Source organism: Mustela putorius, unplaced genomic scaffold (assembly GCF_011764305.1).
Source record: "Mustela putorius furo isolate JIRA1106 unplaced genomic scaffold, ASM1176430v1.1 tig00003909_pilon_pilon_pilon, whole genome shotgun sequence".
Lineage (NCBI taxonomy): Eukaryota > Metazoa > Chordata > Mammalia > Carnivora > Mustelidae > Mustela > Mustela putorius.
This window is the reverse complement of record NW_025422057.1, coordinates 2,533,894-2,555,198: the sequence shown is the minus strand read 5'-3', so window position 1 is coordinate 2,555,198 and position 21,305 is coordinate 2,533,894. Positions and strand designations below refer to the sequence as shown.

Below are 21,305 nucleotides of genomic sequence, written 5' to 3'. Positions count from 1 at the left end.
GATTGGGCGGCTGCCATTGTCATTCCCGTCCTCCGGAATTCTACAGAGAGCTTTCAGGGAAGAAAAGCTCTCAGAGCGAACCCCAGCGGATTACTTAGCCCAGCCCAGGGCAAGGGTGGTGCAATTCCCCTTCAGGCAAAGATACTTGGGAATCACTACAACAGGCCAGAAGATCAGCAAGAACATCCAGCCAAGACCAAACTCACTGATCAAGAAGAGCAGAATTCCAGAGGAGGAGAAAGCAAAGCATGGAATTCATGGCTTTCTTTACATGAGTCCCTCGTCTTGCAAAGTTAATTAAATTTTTTGAATTTTTTTCTTATTCAAATTGTTTAAACATTTCCTCTTTCCTCTTTTAACGTTTCTTAACAAGTTTATCTTAACAATACCTTTCATTTAAAAAAATATTTTTGAACCTTCATTATTATAGTCATAATTTATCTTTCATTGTGTCTAACTTTATTTTTTGCATTCACATGGGGTTTTTGCTTCTAAAAAAAATTTGGGATACAACTTATTCTAATAGATCAAATATACCCGAAATCTAGCACAGGGCTTTGTTCTAGTCTCCAGCTGGAGCAAATTCTCTCCACTTTTCTTTTTCTTTCTTTTCCCAACCAACTTATCAACTCCTTTTTTAGAATTTTTTTAAAAAATTTTCATCTTTATAGTCACATTCCATCCCTTCATTGTGTTTACCCGTATTGTGTGTATGTGTATCTATATCTATATATACAAAGGTTTTTCTTTCTTTAAAATTTTAGGAGGTAGTTTCTTCTAAGAGAGCAAAATACTCCCAAAATTAAGTGGGTGGCTCTGTTCTACTCACCAGTCTAATATATATATTTTCTTTTTCTTTTTTTTCCTTTTTATTTCTTCTTCTTTTCTTAATTTTTTTTTTCTGAACTTCTGTTTCCTTCCCCCCATGATTTAGGGTCTCTTCTGATTTGGTTAACACACATTTTTCTGGGGTCTTTGCCACCCTTTTAGTATTTTATTCTCTCCTTTATTCTTATCTGGATAAAATGACAAGGCAGAAAAACTCACCACAAAGAAGAGAATAAGAGGCAGTACTGAAGGCTAGGGACCTAATCAATACGGGCATTGGTAATATGTCCAATCTAGAGTTCGGAATGATGATTCTCAAGGGGCTAGGTGGGCTTGAAAAAGGCATAGAAGGTATTAGAGAAACCATGTCTGGAGAAATAAAAGCCCTTTCTGGAGAAATAAAAGAACTAAAATCTAACCAAGCTGAAATTTAAAAAGCTATTAATGAAGTACAGTTAAAAGTGGAGGCTCTTACTGCTAGGATAAATGAGGCAGAAGAGAGAATTAGTGATATAGAAGACCAAATGATGGAGAATAAAGAAGCTGAGCAAAAGAGAGACAAACAACTACTGGTCCTTGAGGGGAGAATTCGAGAGATAAGTGATACCATAAGACGAAATAATATTAGAATAATTGGGATTCCAGAAGAAGAAGAAGAAAGAGAGAAGGGAACAGAAGGTATATTGGAGAGAATTATTGGAGAGAATTTCACTAATATGGCAATGGAAACAAGCATCAAATTCCAGGGGGTGCAGAGAAACCCCTTCAAAATCAATAAGAATAGGTCCACGCCCCATCATCTAATAGTAAAATTTACAAGTCTTAGGGACAAAGAGAAAATCCTGAAAGCAGCCCAGGACAAGAAGTCTATAACATACAATGGTAGAAACATTAGATTGGCAGAGACTTATCCACAGAGACCTGGCAGGCCAGAAAGGACTGGCATGATATATTCAGAGCACTAAATGAGAAAAACATGCAGCCAAGAATACTATATCCAGCTAGGCTATCATTTAAAATAGAAGGAGAGATAAAAAGCTTCCAGGACAAACAAAAACTAAAAGAATTTGCAAACACAGAACCAGCCCTACAGGAAATATTGAAAGGGGTCCTCTAAGCAAAAGGAGAGAGCCTAAAAGTAGTAGACCAGAAAGGGACAGAGACAATATACAGTAACAGTCACCTTACAGACAATACAAATGGCACTAAATTCATATCTCTCAATAGTTACCCTGAATGTAAATGGGCTAAATGCCCCAATCAAAAGACAAAGGATATCAGAATGGATAAAAAAACAAAACCCATCAATATGCTATCTACAAGAAACTCATTTTAGACCCAAAGAAACCTCCAGATTTAAAGTGAGTGGGTGGGGGCACCTGGGTGGTTCAGTGGGTTAATCCCCTGCCTTCAGCTCAGGTCATGATCTCTGGGTCCTGGGATGAAACCCCACATCGGGCTTGCTGCACAGCAGGCAGCCTGCTTCCCCATCTCTCTCTCCCTCTGCCTGCCTCTCTGCCTACTTGTGATCCCTCTCTGTCAAATAAATAAATAAAATCTTTTTAAAAATAAAAAAATAAAGTGAGGGGGTGGAAAACACTTTACCATGCTAATGAACATCAAAAGAAAGCTAGGGTGGCAATCCTTAGATCAATTAGATTTTAAGCCAAAGACTATAATAAGAGATGAGGAAGGACACTGTATCATAGGCAAAGGGTCTGTCCAAAAAGAAGATCTAACAGTTTTAAATATCTATGCCCCTAACATGGGAGCAGCCAACTACATAAACCAATTAATAACAAAATCAAAGAAACACATCAACAATAATACAACAATAGTAGGGGACTTTAACACCCCCCTCACTGAAATGGACAGAATATCCAAGTAAAAGATCAACAAGGAAATAAAGGCCTTAAATACACACTGGACCACGTGGATATCACAGATGTATTCAGAACATTCCACCCCAAAGCAAAAGAATACACATTTTTCTCTAGTGCACATGGAACATTCTCCAGAAAAGATCACATCCTGGGTCACAAATCAGATCTCAACCGGTACCAAAAGATTAGGATCATTCCTTGCATATTTTCAGACCACAATGCTCTGAAGTTAGAACTCAATCACAAGAGAAAATTTGGAAAGAACCCAAATACATGGAGACTAAAGAGCATCCCAATAAAGAATGAATGGGTCAACCAGGAAATTAAAGAAAATTTTAAAAAAATTCATGGAAACAAATGATAATGAAAACACAACGGTTCAAAATCTGGGGGACACAGCAAAGGCAGTCCTCAGAGGAAAATATATAGCAATACAAGCCTTTCTCACAAAACAAGAAAGGTCTCAAATACACAACCTAATCCTACACCTAAAGGAGCTGAAGAAAGAACAACAAAGAAAGCCTAAACCCAGCAGGAGAAGAGAAATAACAAAGATCAGAGCAGAAATCAATGAAATTGAAACAAACAAAAAAAAAAAAAACAATAGAACAAATCAATGAAACTAGAAGCTGGTTCTTTGAAAGAATAAGATTGATAAACCCCTGGCCAAACTTATCAAAAAGAAAAGAAAAAGAACCCAAATCAATAAGATCATGAATGAAAGAGGAGAGATCACAACCAACACCAAAGAAATACAATTAAAAGAACATATTATGAGCAACTATATGCCAGCAAATTTGACAAACCAAAAGAAATGGATGCATTCCTAGAGACATATAAACTACCACAACTGAACCAGAAAGAAATAGAAAACCTGAACAGACCCACAACCAGTAAGGAGACTGAAACAGTCATCAAAAAATCTCCCAACAAACAAGAGCCCAGGGCCAGACGGCTTCCCAGGGGAAGTCTACCAAACATTTAAAGAAGAATTAATTCCTTTTTTCTGAAGCTGTTCCAAAAAATAGAAATGGAAGAAAAACTTGCAAACTCATTTTATGAGGCCAGCATTACCTTGATCCCCAAACCAGACAAAGATCCCATCAAGAAAAAGAATTACAGACCAATGTCCTGGATGAACACAAATGCAAAAATTCTTACCAAATACTAGCCAATAGGATCCAACAGTACTTTAAAAGGATTATTCACCATGACCAAGTGGGATTTATCCCAGGACTGCAAGGTTGGTTCAACATCCGCAAATCAATCAATGTGATACAACACATTAATGAACAAAAAAACAGGGTGCCTGGGTGGCTTAATTGGTTGGGTGACTGCCTTCAGCTCAGGTCATGATCCTGGAGTCCCAGGATCAAGGCCCGCATTGGGCTCTCAGCTCCATGGGGAGTCTGCTTCTCTCTCTGACCTTCTCCCCTCTCATGCTCTCTCTCACCCTCTCTCTCTCCAAAAAAAAAAAAAAAAAAAAAAGAACAAGAACTATATGATACTCTCAATAGATGCTAAAAAAGCATTTGACAAAGCACAGCATCCTTTCCTGATCAAAACTCTTCAAAGTGGATGGAGAGAGGGTACATACCTCAATATCATCAAAACCATCTATGCAACACCCACCATGAATATCATTCTCAATAGAAAAAAACTGAGAGCTTTTCCGCTAAGTTCAAGAACACAGCAGGGATGTCCATTATCACCACTGCTATTCAACAGAGTACTAGAAGTCCCAGCCTCAGCAATCAGACAACAAAAAGAAATTAAAGGCATCCAAATTGGCAAAGAAGAAGTCAAACTCTCACTCTTTGCAGATGACATGATATTTTATGTGGAAAACCCAAAGACTCCACTCCACCTGTACAAGAATTCAGTAAAGTGTCAGGATATAAAATCAATGCACAGAAATCAGTTGCATTTCTATACACCAACAGCAAGACAGAAGAAGAAGAAATTAAGGAGTCAATCCCATTTACAATTGCACACAAAACCGTAAGATACCTAGGAATAAACCTAACTAAAGGGGCAAAGAATCTGTACGTAGAAAACTATAAAGTACTCATGAAAGAAATTGAGGAAGACGCAAAGAAATTTTAAAATGTTCCATGCTCATGGATTGGAAGAACAAATATTGTGCAAATGTCTATGCTACCTAAAGCAATCTACACATTCAATGCAATCCCTATCAAAATTCCATCAATTTTTTTCAAAGAAATGGAACAAATAATCCTAAAATGTATATGGAACCAGAGAAGACCTCAAATAGCCAGAGGAATATTGAAGAAGAAAGCCAAAGTTGGTGGCATCACAATTCAAGCTCTATTACAAAGCTGTCATCATCAAGACAGCATGGTACTGGCACGAAAACAGACACATAGATCAATGGAACAGAACAGAGAGCCCAGAAATAGACCCTCAACCCTATGGTCAACTAATCTTCGACAATGCAGGAAAGAATGTCCAGTGGATAAAAGACAGGCTCCTATGATCTCCCTGATATGAGGAAGTTGAGAGGCAACATGGGGTTTAGGGGGGTAGGAAAAGAATAAATGAAACAAGATGGCATCCAGAAGGAGACAAACCATAAGAGACTCTTTATCTCACAAAACAAACTGAGGGTTGCTGGGGAGAGGGGGGTCGGGAGAGGGAGGTGGGGTTATGGACATTGGGGAGGGTATGTGAAGTGTGTACACCTAGCAATTCACAGACCTGTACCCCTGGGGCTAATACATTATACGTTAATAAAAAAATTAAAAAAAGAAATACAGCTTTCAGGGCTCCAAACTTAAAATCAATCACGGACTTCTGTAAATGCTAGGAGATGCGTCACTGATTGGAATTATTTTCAGAGATGCAATTTCCCCTTCTTGACAAGTTTCTTGGATGTTTCTCACTTCCCTTCCTTGTCTTGTGTTAATTTTGTTTTCTACATCTTTGGCAATAAAATAAAATAAATTATACACAAGAGAAAAAAAAAGTAGGGGGGTGAGAACACCTGCCCCTGTCTGCTCATCCGGACAAAGGAGAGACAGGGAGGAAACGCAGGAACTGAAGACACCGCTTTCCCACAGGTGACGGATGGGAAAAGGTAAGAGGACGGGGGACGACAGGTACGCAGCGGGCAGACACTCGGTGCAAATTCTCCCCAAGCTCTAGTCTCAGCACTGCAGTAACAGTTCACATACCCTAAAAGAAGTACCAAACTGAAATCAACCAGGACGTCAGACTCAAAGGGAACACAAATTATAAGAAATGAAACTATAAATGAAATTATAAGAAATAAACAGAGCCACACTGAAATGCAAAACTAGCCTCAGTAATTCTGGAAAATACTATTTTCACTAGAAACTCTTAAGTCTAAGGACAAAAAAGAGCTGTATGCAAATACTGAGTCTAGTAACGAATCTGGTTCTCCAAGATTAGCAATTTTGAAACTATGTTATTGGTAAACTAGGACTGAATAAATACGTAAACACACTGTGAATAGAGAGAGCCAGGTGTCTCTCTGTTGAAGAGACAAGTTACAAGTCAGGGAGGGAGGAGGCTGGTGGTGGGGCACCCGGTGGCTCAGTTGGCTGGGCATCAAAGTCCTGATTTTGGCTCAGGTCAGGATCTCAGGGTCATGAGATCGAGCCCCACATCGGACTCTGTGTTGGGTGTGGAGTGTGCTTGAGATTCTGTCTCCCTCTGCTCCTCCTCCTCCTAAATAAATCCTTAAAAAAAGAAAGGAAAGAAAAGAAAAGAACAAGAACCCAGGGATGCTGGATCTGGACTGAAGTCGGCATGAATACAGTTCTCAGTACGTATCCAGACAGCGGCAGAGGAACACAGCTGTGTGGATGTGCATGTGATATGAAGCACAGGTACGAGTACTTACACACCAGCACACGCACCCACACCAATACGTACATTTTCTAGCTGTGTCCACTGTGACTGGTGGCATCCTACTGGTAGCAAGACTATACCTAGCACGTAGACACTGCTTTCTAACTAGCATCTCCTGTTAAAGGAATCTAGGCTCCATGGAGAGGGGCTGAATCAGGTCTCAAACAGGCAAAGCATGAGATGAGCCTGAGACCCTTTGGGTCACCCCAAATAAGTTTTTTGAAAAAGCATGAGACCACATCAAAAAGATGAAGGCACAGCACCCTGAAGGAGTTCCCAACAGCCAAAGCCGGAACCACTTAGGTAGTGAAAAAAGTAACGCGAGCACTGGACCGTAATCTAGAGAATAAAACAAATACCCGTGAGTCTGACCGTGACATCAACAAACGGACACATCACCGGGGGAAGAGATCCTGTTCTCCTTTCCAGCGGAATTCTAATTAACAAGTGGAAAGGAATGAGGAAAACACAAAACCACCATTAAGGAAATGCCACAGTGAATGTTATTTCAAACGAGATTTACCAGGAGATGCTAAAATTCACTGGGCAAAAGTTGAAGGAGAGACAGGATATCGGCACACCTCAAAGCATCTCCTCCAAGGTTTTCATTAATTGCAAAGAGAAAGATGGGGACTTCACAGTGGTTGAAATCACCTTCGTGGAGGGACAAGGTCGTCGTCAACAGTAAGGACAGGCACCGCGAATCCCTGACGTGACGTACTGAGAAGGCGGAGCGTCACCGCTGCGGTCCTCATGCCAAACGTGTGGCCTTCATTGATCACAGAAAACGTGAGACAATCCAGACCGCGTGACGCTCTACAAAAGAACTGACCACCGTCCATTAAAGTGTCAAGGTCATGAGCACTGGTTAGTGCCACAGATTGGAGGAGACTGAGCAGCACAAGAACCACAGAACCACATGCAGCACGGAACCTGGATTCCATCTGGTCAGAGAAGGGCTGTGACGGGAAAACAGGGGAGACAGGAGAGGGTCTAGCATCGTCGCAGCCCCTCAGCGGGGCTGGTCTCACAGCGCGCTCACTGCACTAACATTAAGTAGGTCGTTTCGCCGACGGTATACCTGAATTGTCTCCATCATATTCAGGGGGACCCTTTCTGTAAATCTGTAAATACTCTGAAATAAAGTTTTTTAAAAATGAAGGGAGAAAAAAATCTCTCATAGCCCTGGTGGTATGTATACCACACTTGCAGAAATACTGATTTAAGCCAAACTGCTTTCCCATGATCTCAACCCACTGATTCCAATTCTTCCCTCTTGAGCAACATAAAATAAATAGTCGCTCAAGCAGGAGATAAACATCCTTCCAGATGTTTGCAGATCCCGCTCAGGTAATGGTGAGGTTTCCTCTCTCCAACCAACCATTCCGTGGCCTTCGCCATCCCACACCTGAGACGTTTTCCAGACTTGTCCTATCCGAGACACCCCGCTCTAGAGTTTCTAAACTGTCAATACTTCTCTTAAAATAAACCATAAAAGACACTTGCAAAGCCAAGTGGCCCCCACCGCGGAGAGCAGAATGACCACCCTCCATGGCTCCACCAGTGTGTGTGCGAGTAAGAAACCCACGTACTGGGACAAGCACAGTGGCCACGTGGCGTGGCTTGTCCCAGAGAGGTGGGCATCCTCCACTGCCCCCGCGTCTTCTCCGCGTGAAGCAGCTGCCCCAGCCCTGGCGCTCTCTGAGCGTTCTTCTTTACATGGAAGGCCTCCCTAAATTGACATCTGTGTGGTCTTCTGGTCTATCGGAGTACGTCCAGTCCTTCTAGCAGTCCCAGTAATCCTACTAACCACCCCCAAGATGTTTGCAAAGAACGCAGCCCCCCGCACCCTGCCCGAGGCAGACGAGAACCCCCGGGAGACCGAGGACGGGGGGTCTCCGGTTACTCAGGACATAACCCTGACACCGAGTACAGTGGGTGAAACTGGTCTACTCCCGCAAGCTGGGCTGACAGAGAAAGTGGAAATATAAAATACGCCCACATCACTGTATACACAGGCTTCACGCTCTCTGTCCGCAACACGGCAGCGGGCTGACAGCAGTGTCAGCTTCTCCGAGTGTTACTTCTCCGAGTAACACCAGACTGGCCAGAAAGGAAAGCGAAGAGGCACAGGTGGGCGACTCCGAGCTAGAACCCGTACTTTCTGGATGACCCCTCAAACGCTGGAAGTGCATTCGGAACCATTCTGTGCTGCGTCAGGTGACACCGGGCACGTTAAGTCAGCAGACCTGTGCTCATCCGTGGCGACAAGCTGCCATTCTTTAAGTGGGTCAGGCGGTTGGGGAATTGGGTCCCCATACCCAGCAGCGGGTGAAAGGTGGAGTCACGCTGGTACGTAGGTGGTGGGTGAGAGCTGGGCTCCTCTGGGGGATGTGGGGGTTACCTGCTTGGGGGCCCTGACCAGCTGAGTGCATTCAATTATTCATGTTTTCTGCTATTTACAGCGGATTACTGAGAGCTGACCGCATGCGCTATTGACCTGGACACTTACTTGGCAAATTGTCCAGTTATTACGGATTGGCCTGGACCAAAGGAAAAGGAAGTCTGCGGAGACATTTAACTCTAGGATTGTGTTGCATGGTTCATTTTACTCCCTCCTGGAGAGGCTATGTCAGCCTTCATAAAGGCAAACAAAGATTTACCACCCAACTATGAAGACACTTGCACTGCATAAACAAAATTAAAATCCCGAGTATACACAAAGACCCCATTACTTAACAATAATGGACTATCAATCGAGTAGCAACCTCACCAGAGAACACTGGAAACAGAAACACGGTTGGCTATGAGAAGACACTTGATAAGACACATAAATTAAAATATAAAATATGCCTCGTGCTGCCTCACTGACAGAACAAAAACCCTGGCAGGTGTCGGCAAAAACGAGGTGCCCCCCAGTGAGGAGGCATGAGCCCACCTTGGTTGCCACGGACTCTCTCCTCCATCAGAAGTGCCGAGGCCCAGCTGGACGAGCAGTGCACAGGGAAGGGAGGAGGGTCACGGCTCCACGATTCGACAGAAGGGGAGAAACCAGACTGGGGACGTCTTCACAACGCACCTGGCACACACTGCTGAGCCAGAAGAGGGGGCACAAGCCCATGGAGCGCAGCCCTGGGCCACCTCTGGAAACCTGTTCCTCCGCCCTATGCTCCAGAGGGATGTGGAGGAAAAAAAGATGCCAACTTCTTGAAACGTCAACAAAAAAGCACCCTGTATTCTCCCCAATCTGCACAGCCAGAAAATGGATTAATTCTTAAAAAATTAAACACCTTGAATTAAGCATCTTTAATGCATGCTCTAGTACACAAGCTAAGCATACAAAGAATACAGACGTAAATCACTAGAACTCAGAATGCAGTTGAGGGTGAGTCTCTGCGCACACACACATCTGAACTTTCATTCTGTACAAACTGTGGGCATCTTTATGACTAATGGCCTTTTTTTTTTCTTTTCAGCATAGCAGAATTCATGGTTTATGCACCACACCCAGTGCTCCATGCAATCCGTGCCCTCCATAATACCCACCACTTGGCTCCCCCAACACCCCAGCTCCCGCCGCTTCAAAACCCTCAGATTGTTTTTCAGAGTCCATAGTCTGTTTTTTCTTTCTAAAGACCATTTGCACTAGCAATGTAACGCTGGTTAATTAAGTCCTAGTTACCAGAAACAGTGGCAGCGTGAGGCTGCGGAGTTCAGTAGAGAAATTCGCTTTTGCTGGAGGAGCAGGTGTGAGCGTCCACCAGCCCCAAATACAAAACCATTAATGCTGGAACAGCAAGATTAATAAGGCCTGCAGACCATCAGAGAGGAAACAGCTCCACCAGGCCCAGAGTCTCCTTCAGTAACACTGTGGTGTGGCGTGGTATGGTGTGGTGTGCCCTCTTGGGAGGCCCGCTTTCTTGGGAGGTTGAGGACGGTGACACCTGACACAGAGTCCACTACAGAGACCAGAAGCTAGGGTTCCTCCTCTCCACTCCACACTCTCAGGGCACGCTGAAACTTTAACCACATGGATCTTACATCTTGATGCTGTGCTTTATTTGGCTGTGACCACTTTTGGAAGACGTGTCAGCCAACCGTCCATGGGCTTCCCAGCCCATACCCCTACCCCGTCTGGCTGGGACATGGGGAGGTTTAGGGAAGAGAAGCAGTCTAAGACCATAGTCAAAAGCAAGAGTGACAACTTAATTCCCAATGGGCTAGTGACCTGGAGGAAGACAACAGAGCCGGGGGGCAGGGAGCCATGCTCCTACTTCCAATTAAAGTAAAAAACGTGAATGAACTTACTAGACCTACGGAGGATCAAGTGCAGGCTCGCGAGATTTACAAAGTCCACCATAAACCGCAGTCACCCTCCTGATTAAAGTGAAGGATCTTATGAAACCGGGTATACAAATTTACCCAGCACAGCTGGGACTCATAAAGGTCGCGCACAGTTATAAGAACTGCAGCTTAGGGACGTTTCCACGTTGGGTACTTCATTGGATCCTCTTAACAACCTCATGACATAGGAAGGGTAAGAAACTTTATTTCTGTTTTGTAGATGAGAAAAATGAAATCCCAACACCTGAACTAACTTGTGTGGAGTCTGGTGACCTGAAAGGGCGGAGCTTCAGCCTAACTGGGGAGATAAGACTGAAAAATAAAACCAAAGAACACTAAAAACCAAACCATGGATGAAAAAGATTTGAAAAGTTAATATAGACTTAAACAGATCTACAATAATCAAGACAGTGTGTTACTGGCATAGGAATAAACATACAGATCAACAGGGCGCACGGAGAACCCAGAAAAAAACAGTACATTTACGGTGATCTGACCTTTGACGAAAGCGCCAAGACAACAGTCTTCGTCAGAAACGGTGTGGGCACGATTCGAGCTCCGTGTGCAGAAGGAGAAGCTTAGGGCCCTACTACACACCCACACCGACACTCCCACAAAGGGATCAGAGAGCTCCACGTACGTGCGGAAAGCACAGACACTTTAGAGGGGAACACGGGACAAGATCTCGGTGAGCTCAGGTTAGGAATCCTCAGATCTGACTAGAACAACATGACCTAGAAAGAGCCAAGTTAACAGACAGGACGTCATCAACATCCAAGACTTCGTGGGCGCGGAAAGGCGGCTTCACGAAAGTGAAAAGACAAGCCACATTGTTGGAGGAAACGTCCAGACACGTCTGCACGGAAGACGTGCGTCCTAAAGAGACGCCTTCCAAGTCCACGCGGTGACCTGATTCCTCACCGAGTAAAGGACTGGACGGTCATTTCCCCAACAAAGACATACAAAAGGCCCGACACTATGTGAAAACACATTCGACATCATTTGTCACTAGAAAAGTGCCGACCGGAACGCCGCGGGAGAGCAGAGCCCCAGCACCGCACCGTCAGGCCAGGGGGCGCAGGGCCAGCAGCCTCGTCCGCGCCGCCGGGGCTCAACGGAGCGGGCGCTCTGGGGCACCCTGGGGCACCCTGGGGCCGCTCCTCAAATGTGAAGCCTGGTGACCGTCGGACGCAGCGGTCCCACCGCGCAGTCCCAGCCCACGAGCAAACACGCGTGTGCGCAAACACGCGGGCGCCCACACAGCGCCCCGTCGGGTCCCAAAGCGCCGGCGACTCGCGCGGGCCCCGGCGAGGCACCGACGGACGGGAAGCGCCGCACCGGGCGGCAGGATCCCCCGCGGGAAACGGGGGAGACGCGGGCACGTGTCCACGGCGCGTCCGACGCGCGGCCCCGCCGAGGAACGGAGCCGGTCGGGGCGCAGCGACCCTGTGTCCGGGTCCCGCCGGCCTGGCCGACAGACGGACACAGACGGAAGGTCAGCCGCGGCTGCTGAGGGCTGCGGAGGGCGGAGGACGGGCCGGCCCTGGCACGCAGCGTCTCTCCGGCCCCGAGGCGACCTTGATTGCGGCCGGGAGACGCGCACGGAGCCCCGCGCACACAGCCCGGCCGCGGCCGGCGCCCCGTGTGACAGCGGACTCTGTGGCAGGCGAATCACGAGCAAAGCTGCTTTCCACACGCGCACGAGCGCTGGATGGTCCACGCACAAAGTGACCGCGGCGAGAAGCCCATGAAACGCTGTCCGCGCAGGTCACCGGGGCGCCGCTCGCACGGAGACGCCGGCCGCACCGCCCCGGGGGGACCACAGGCCGCGGGGGACGCGGACTCACCGGCGCCCTCTGCAGGCCGCCCGCGGGACGCGGCAAACGCGGACTCACCGGCGCCCTCTGCAGGCCGCCCGCGGGACGCGGCAAACGCGGACTCACCGGCGCCCTCTGCGGGCCGCCCGCGGGACGCGGCAAACGAGGACTCACCGGCGCCCTCTGCAGGCCGCCGCCAGGACGCGGCGGCTTGGGCAGCGCAGGCCAGCGACCCCGGCTCCGCGGCTGGGGACCGCCCGCGCCCGCTCCGAACGCGGCACTGCCCGCGGCAGCCCCAACGCAACTGCCTGGAGGTCCGAGGAGGGACACGAGGGGAAAGAGGACGGGGCGGGTTCACGCAGGGGAGGGGCCGCGTTCAGCAGGGACCCCACGCGGGCCGGACGGGTCGCGGCCTCCCCGTGGCTCCGGTGACCGCCGCGGGAGAAACGCGGGCTGAGCCGCAGCCGGGCCGGCGACGGCGACCACGGGGCGCGCTGTGGGCACCTGCCCACCGGGTCCCGTCCCTCCCCTGCCCCTCCCGAGCGCGGCCCGGTCCCTGGGAGCAGCCGGGGCGCCGCGGCCGGACAGTCCCTTCGCTCCCCGGGACACGCGCCCGCGGGACGCTCCCCCCGTCCCCCGACGGGGCCGCCGCCTCCGTCCGACGCTCCGGGCGGCAGCAGGACCCACGGCCGCGGCCACGGCAGGCGCAGCGCGAGCGCGGGAGGCGGCGGCTGGACACGCTCCGGGCAGAGCAGAGAGGACGGCAGACACCCTCCGCCCTCGACGGGAGACGCAACTATTCGCGATGCCACGAACGGCTGAAAACGGTAGATTGGAACTGTAGGATTCTGTATCCAAGTCTGCCCATTCATCAAACATGTTCCGTAAAGCCGCAGGATACAAAGTACACAGCAATCTGCTGCGCTTCTGTCCAGCCATAAGGAAGGAGCAGGAAGAGATTAACCCATTTATAACTGCACCAAAAGTAAGAAAACGCCTAGGAATAAACGGAACCAGAGAGGTCAAAGCCCTGTACTCTGAAACCTGAAAAACTGATGAAAGAAATTAAAGACCCAAACAAGGGGCGCCTGGGCGGCTCAGTGGATTAAGCTGCTGCCTTTGGCTCGAGCCAACATCTCAGGGTCCTCGGATCGAGTCCCAGGAAGGGCTCCTTGCTCGGCGGGGAGCCTGCTTTCCCTCTGCCTCCTGCTTCCCCGTCCGTGCTTTCTCTCTCTCTGACAAATAGGTAAGTAAAATCTTGTATTAAAAGGAGGGGCACCTGGGTGGCTCAGTGGGCTAACGTCTCTGCCTTTGGCTCAGGTCATGGTCCCAAGGTCCTGGGCTCAAGCCCTGCACTGGGCTCTCTGCTCAGCGGGGAGCCTGCTTCCCCCTCTCTCTCTGCCTGCCTCTCTGCCTACTTGTGATCTCTCTGTCAAATAAATAAATAAATTTTTTTTAAAAAAAGAAGGAAAGAAAGAAAGAAAGACACAAACCAATGGAAAGATATTCTATGCTCATGAACTGGAAGAACCAATACTGTTAAAATGTCCATACTACCCAAAAAGATCTACAAATTTAATGCAATCCCTACCAAAATACTAAGAACATTTTTTTACAGAACTAAAACAATTAATATTAAAATTCGTAGGAAACCAAAAAAGACCCAAATAGCCAAAGCAATCTCAAGAAAGAAAAACAAAGCTGAAGCTACCACAACCCCAGATTTTAAGATATCCTACAAAGCTGTAGGAATCAAAACAGCATGCAAACTGGCACAAACAGACACAGACATCAATGGAACAGCCTAGAGAACCCAAAAATACAACCACAATTACATGGTCCCTTAATCTACGACAAAGGAGGCAAGCATATGCAATGGGACAAAGCGAGCCTCTTCAACAAACGGTGCTGGGGAAACTGGACAGCTACATGCAAAACCATGAAACTGGACCACTTTCTGACGTCATATACAAAAAATAAATTCAGAATGGATTATAGACCTGAGCATGAAACCTGAAACCATAAAAAACCTAGAAGAAAACACAGGCAGCAATCTTCTGGACATCTAGTAAGAAGCTGCTGTCTCCTGAGGCAAGGGTCGCAAAAGCAAAAATAACCTTTTGAGTCTACATCAAAATAAAAAGCTTTTGCACAGTAAAGGAAATAACCAATAAAACAAAAGGTAACCTAGTGAATGCGAGAAAATATTTGCAAATGATATATATGATAAAGGGTTAATTTCCAAAATATATAAAGAACTCATACAACGCAACATCAAAAAACCCAAATAATCCAATTAAATGGGCAGGACGTGAATAGACATTTTTGAAAGAAGACATACAAATGGCCAAAAGACACATGGAAAGACGCTCAACATCACTAATCACCACAGAAATGCAAATCACAACTACAAAGAGCTACCACCTTACACCTGTCAGGATGGTTAAAATAAAAAACACAAGAATAACAAGTGCTGGTGAGGATATGGGAAAAAAGGGACCATCGTCCACCATGGGTGGGAAGGCAAACTGGTGCAGCCACTGTGGACAGCCGTGTGGAGGGTCCTCAAAAAATTAAAAACAGAATCAGCATATGATCCAGTAATCCCATGACTGGGTATTTACCCCAAGAAAATGAAAACGCTAATGCAAAAAGATACATGCACCCCTATGTTTACAGCAGCAGCATCAACAAAAACCCAGGTATGAAAGCAGCCCAAGAGTCCATCCATAGATGAATGGATAAAGAAGATGTAGTATATACACACAACGGAACATCACCTGGCCGCAAAAAAGAACAAAGTCTTGCCATCTGCAACACGGACTGACCTAGAAGATACAATGCTAAGTGAATTAAGCCAGCCAGCAAAAGACAAATACCATATGCTTTTGCATATGTGGAATTCAAGAAACAGAACAAAGAACAAACAAAAAGAGACCAAAAAAAACCTTCTTAAATAAAGAGAACAAACGTGGTTGTCACAGAGGCCGCGGGTGGGAGGTCCGGTAAAGGGGATTAAGCGTGCGCCCACTGTGATGAGCGCGGGGTAGTGTACAGAACCGCTGAATAATCATACTGTGTATCTGAAACTAATACATCACTGTACGCACATTACACATTACATACCAAAAAAAAATACTAAGGTAAAAATGTTTTTCAAAAGAAAAAACAAGTGATAAAAAAACCCTGTCAATACCAATTAATTAATGCATCCTGATATGTTATTTCCACAGGATACTGACAAAGAATCAAAGGAAATTACAAGAGAGAAGTGCCCACTTCTCCTTAGGAATCAAAAGCTGGAAAATGGATCTTGGATCAACCCAAAGGAAACTGGAAAAGATACCAATTCAATTGTGAGCTGAGACATTCTGGGTGCTTCTCTCCCAGAGAACTGGCTTTTTATAGAGGTCATGTGGAAGGAGCGTCTTCACGGATGGTACGGGCTGAGCATTCAAGACTCGAGGTGTTCTGGGCATGTGCTTTCCTTCTGGAACAGGCAGTGTGGTGACTGTGCCGTGGGCGGGGGCCTGAACGAGCCACGCACCTGATGCCCCCAGGTCTCAGGGTCAATCTAACCAAGGATTTCCCTTTTCTCTCTGCAGAGCCTAGAATACTGCTTGCTACACACCAGGTGCTCAAAACATGTCTACCTAACAGAAACGGATAAACCCTACTGATACCTAACTGCTCCACATGTGACCTCATAAGGCACCCTTCCCGCAGTCAGGGCCCTCGAGGGATGAGCGGAGGTGGCTCCCTCTGGCTCTGACAACTGCTTGTGAAGCTACTACAGAGTTGGGTCTGGCAGCTGCGGTTCCTAAAACTCCACTGGTGGTCATAATGCACAGGGTGTAGAGCCACTAATCTGCGAACAGAAGTAGGAAATGCACTTCGCACAGAACCAAATTCTGGAGGGGGCGTGTGTGTGTCTGTGTGTGAGAGAGAGAGAAAGAGAGAGACAGAACAGAAAACGCAGAGCAAGGACTTGGATACTTTATTGAACTCCATCTGGATTATTAGATCAAAGACCAAGGCACAGGACAATATAAACAAGCAGTTTATGGCATTAAGAGGCCATACACACCCTGGCAGTTAGACACTGAGCTCACTACTCCTGGGCAACGGCCGGGGGCCTACTGCAGCCTCAGGCTGGGCACTTTGTTTCAGCACGGCAATCTGAAAGGCCATCCAAGGTTTCGCCTCTAAGCCTTTCTTCCTTTCCAATCAATAAGGACTTTGTTGCGAAGCCCCACACAGGAGGCTACAGAGCCCCGTAGCTGAGAAGACCGGCTCTGGAGGCAGACAGTGGGGCCTAAGCCCTACTTCCCTACAAGCTGTGCATCCCCGGGCTGATTAACCTCCCTGCGCCACAGCTTCCTCCCTTGTAATCTGGGACCAGCAACAGGGTACAGAGAACCCCCTGGTACCCACTCAATGAGCAGAAGTACCTGTAACCTCTGTTAAATGTCCCAAAGACGGAAAATGCAGCCTGTCCCAAGCGCAGCTCCTTTTGTGCGGCAGATCCACACCAATCCTCTCTCAGTAACAGCAGCACTGCCCACCCAGCCCCGGAGCCCGCCCATTCACTGTCTCACTGTCTCACCGTCCAAGCCTGTCACCTCTCGGCGTCCAGACACTCCCTGCCTTCATTCTGACCACCAGCCCCTTCATTCTCCCCAGAGCTCCCAGAATAAGCTCTTAAAATGTCAGTATGATCATGTCACTTTCATTTCCTTCCAGCGTATGGAACGTGAGCAGGGTCGTGATGACCCAGCGCTGACCTCACCTAAGAGGACAACACTGGGGAGTGCAGGAACCAGGAGGAACCTGGTCCCTGGGTGTCTCCGATCTGGGCAGCACCAGTCCCGGCCCTGCATTTACGGTCCCCAACCCACCCAACCCTCCGCCTTGTTGGAGCGAACGTGGTTTGAAGCCTCCCTTGCAGAAGCTGAACCCGTGCCCCGGTAACATGGACCCTGGTGTGCGGGGCTTCTGTGACAGGGCGTAGGTGACACTGGCCTGGTGTCAGGCAGTGGGGGTGGGGACGCCTGGGCAGGAAGGAGACTCGCCAGTCCCACACGCCGACCAAAACATCGGAGCAAACAGCGCTGCCTTACTCGGGCGCCCGACCCCAGGCTGATGGAGCCCGCAGGCGCAGAGGGCACAGAATTCCGGGGCGGGGCGGCCGGCGGCTCCCGGGGGCTCTCCGCCAGGACCCCCGAGTCGAGGCGGTGCGGGGAGCGCCAACCCGCAAGCGGCCGTGGAAGTCAGAGCCCGGCTGCGGCCCCACGGGCCCTCCTCCAGCTCCCGAAAAGGCTGAGGCATTCCTGGGTCCCAGCCCGCTCCCCCTCCAGCCTCCCGCAGGCCGGTCACGCGGGTCCAGCTCCCGCCGGACCCTGATCGGGGCGCCCGCCGCCAGCCGCCTCGCCTCACCCCGTCCCCTCCGCCCGAAGCTCTGCACCCGGGCGCGCCCTCCGCCCCGCAGCCCTACCCGCCCCGCCCGGCGCCTGCACGCGGGGGCGCGACTCAGGAGCAGCAGCGCGCACACCCGGACCCGGCGCGGGTCAGGACCCTGCGAAGGACACTGGGTCGCGTCCTGCCCACAGCGCGGAACTAGCCGCCCGCGAGCCCGCATCTCCGCGCAGGCGCGGCCGGGGGGCCCGGAGGCGGGACAGCGCCGCGGCCCCGCCCCCTGACCCCACCCCTGACCCCGCCCCTCGGCCCTGGCCTCACCCAGCCCGCCGGAGGGCGCGGGCGCGACCCCGGCCAGGCCGCCTCCGGGAAGGCCCCGGGGGAGCCGCACGGCCCAGAGGAGCAGGCCCAGGGACTCCGCCCTCCTGGCCCTCGCGCCCAGGCCCGGGGCTCACCGCGTCCCCCGGAACCTGAAGCTCCTCCGCCCTCCGCCGTCGCCACCGGCCCAGCACCAGCGTGTCCATGCGGCCCCACGCCCGGGTCCGCGGGCCTCTCCTGCCCCCGCGGCCGCCGGCCCACGCCGCTGTGTCCACGCCTCCCCCACCCACGTGTCCCGGGGGAGCCAATGAGCGATGCGGGCGAGGCGAGACCCGGCGGGGCCGGCCCCGCGGAGACCAGCGTCTTCGGGGCAAAAGGGCGCTTCTGTCCCAGGTCCCCATGTCTCGAGGGCCGGCCTGTGCTTCTGTCCCAGGTCCCCATGTCTCGAGGGCCGGCCTGTGCTTCTGTCCCAGGTCCCCACGTCTCGAGGGCCGGCCTGTCCCCTCTCGCCCACCCCGAAGAACCCAGTCCGTTAGCGTCCCGCCACGCCTGGTCTACAGGCGGCCGATCGGCCGGGGAGCGCCCGCCTCCTCGCTGTCGTGATTGGTCGCTGAGCGCCGTCGCAGCCGTCTTCCCGCGGCGGGTGGCTGATGGACGGCGCAGCGAGCCAATCCGCTGGGGCGAGGGAGCGGGTCTCTGGGAGCTGTAGTCCCGGGGATCTGGCCTCACTTCCGGGCGGCAGCGGCGTGGGGCGGTCCCGGGCCTCCGGCGGGCGCCGCGCGCGGGGCTTTCCCGGCCGGCTGCGGGGCTGTGCGGAGGGGCCGGGGGGGCCTCGCCGCCCGCCGCTGCGCTCGCGTCCTCCGGGAGCCGGGCCGGGGGGGCAGCGCCGCCGGACCCTGCGGTTAACCGACGCCCGCGCGAGCCGAGCCTCCGCCCGCGGCCGGCGGCGGGAAAGGGGCGGCCCCGGCGGCCGGTCGCTCGCAGCTTCGAACCCTCCCGGGCCGCGGACCTCGGCGGTGCTTCTGCCGCTAGAGGCTCCGAGCGAACCGCCCTGCCGCCGGCCAAGGCTCGGCCCGGCCCCGGGACCCGAGCGAGCCCCGCCCGGGCTCCCCGCGGCCGGTCCCGGGCCCTGCGGGCGGGAGGTGAAGCGGGGCGTCCTGAGGGCGAGGGGCCGCTGCCCGCCGACCGCCCCGTGTCGAAACCCGGGCTCTCCCCGCGCGAGGCCGGCCCCGGAGACCGGACGGAGCGCGGCGACCGCGGCCCGCACCCGCGTCCGGAAGCCGTGAGGAGTCGCTGTGCGGCGATCTGGCCCGAGAAGAGATGGAGCGCGCGAGGCGACCCGGCCTGACCGACCCATGACGTCATCCTGCAGCAGGAATGCGCGGGTCATCGCGGCTCTGCAGTGCTCCGTGCCGGCGCGGCGCGGTCAGCGTGGGAGGAGGGACTGCGGGCACGTGTGTTCTTGGAATCCAGGATCTCGGGGGTTAAGGGCAGGAATACGCATGGTGCGAAACCCCTGCAGCAGGGCCTGGGTGACGCCCTACAATCGAGCACGGCATCTCTGGGGCAAAACGCGCGAATGTTCACAAATATTCACCCTAACGGGGACATAACGCAGCTTTAGTCTCGTATCAGCTTACCTGAGTTTGCTCAAAATGTAGGAAGAACTCACTTGTAGGACCTGTTCGCATTGCAGAATGGAAAATAAGGCGCTATCGTGATCCTGTAGGACTCCCCCTACCTTAAAAGCTTTTTTTTCTTGGGGTTGCAGTTTAGATGAAGTGATCTGCTGTGCCGACTGGTTTCAGTATCTCTGGTACTTGGGGCTGCTCTTCCGGATGCCGAGTCAACCGTTGGGTCCTGGGGGTCATGTAGCTTAGCCTACAAGCTAGTGACAGACCCTCTCCTTGACCAAACTGCCCTCGGGCTCCCATGAACTCTCTTCTCAACGAGTCCCCAACTTTTGAGCTTCCACATCAGTCTCTGCATCGTCCAATTTAAGCAAGAATCTTGCTAAGTCAGTTTGCCAGAATCCCCGATCCTTGATACCTGATGAGCCTCAGCATCTGATGGGGCTTTTCATTCCCCACATGCCCCCAGGTGATGTCTGACTGCCCCGCCTGCCTTCAGCAAGAATCCCATTAGGTTGATTTAGAAAGAATTGCCCCTCATCCCAGATGCTTCCTCCTAGTAACTTTTCACCCACCAACTTTCCCCTGCCCAGATCACACCCCTTGGCTATAAAGTCTCCCTCTTCTTTGTATTGGGAATTGACCGTACTCTTCTCCCCTGCTGCAAAACTCCAATGTAGTAATTCCTACAACTGTCATAATACATTAACTGTTAGAAAAAAATTGCCACAATGATCCCCTTGAATAAAGTCTGCCTTACCTTCATGTCAAGTGTCATGAATAATTTTTTCTTTAACACTGTGTACAGAAATAGATACATATTTAATAGATCACAATTTAGTGTAATACACTACCAAACACCAATCATTTGGGCGTCAATTACAATATGTATACAAAACTCTGCTATTACTTAGTATATTGGTTTAAATTAATATCGTAAATTTTTAAAACTAAAAATAATATAAAACATTTGTTATGTTTATAGTACTCACTACTTTAATATTTTAAAGCAAATACATTAACTATTAGAAAAAAATCTGGAAAATCCTCATGACATTGGATTCTTGCATATGACTCCAAAACCAGAGTCAACAACAACAAAAATACATAAACTGGATGATATCAAAATTAGACACTTCTGTGCATCAAAGGACACTATTAACAGTGATAAGGCA

At 50.1% G+C, this 21,305-nt stretch overlaps 1 protein-coding gene across 8 annotated transcripts in view; it reads right to left on the bottom strand.

The window, feature by feature from the left end:
• Positions 1-19,936, bottom strand: part of CUNH10orf143 (chromosome unknown C10orf143 homolog) — a 55,941-nt gene extending 36,005 nt beyond the window's left edge. For 5 of the 8 annotated variants that reach the window (XR_006603131.1, XM_045068508.1, XM_045068506.1 and 2 more), the window contains exon 1: positions 18,637-19,936. Coding sequence is in view for 6 of the 8 variants with exons in the window: in XM_045068508.1 (XP_044924443.1) it covers positions 18,637-19,864 (1,228 nt within the window). In the remaining 2 variants the exon portion in view is untranslated. The remainder of the gene's footprint in view (positions 1-18,636) is intronic. The other 3 variants (XR_006603132.1, XM_045068511.1, XM_045068510.1) reach the window with 3 other exon arrangements.
• Between the last annotated feature and the right edge of the window lie 1,369 nt (positions 19,937-21,305).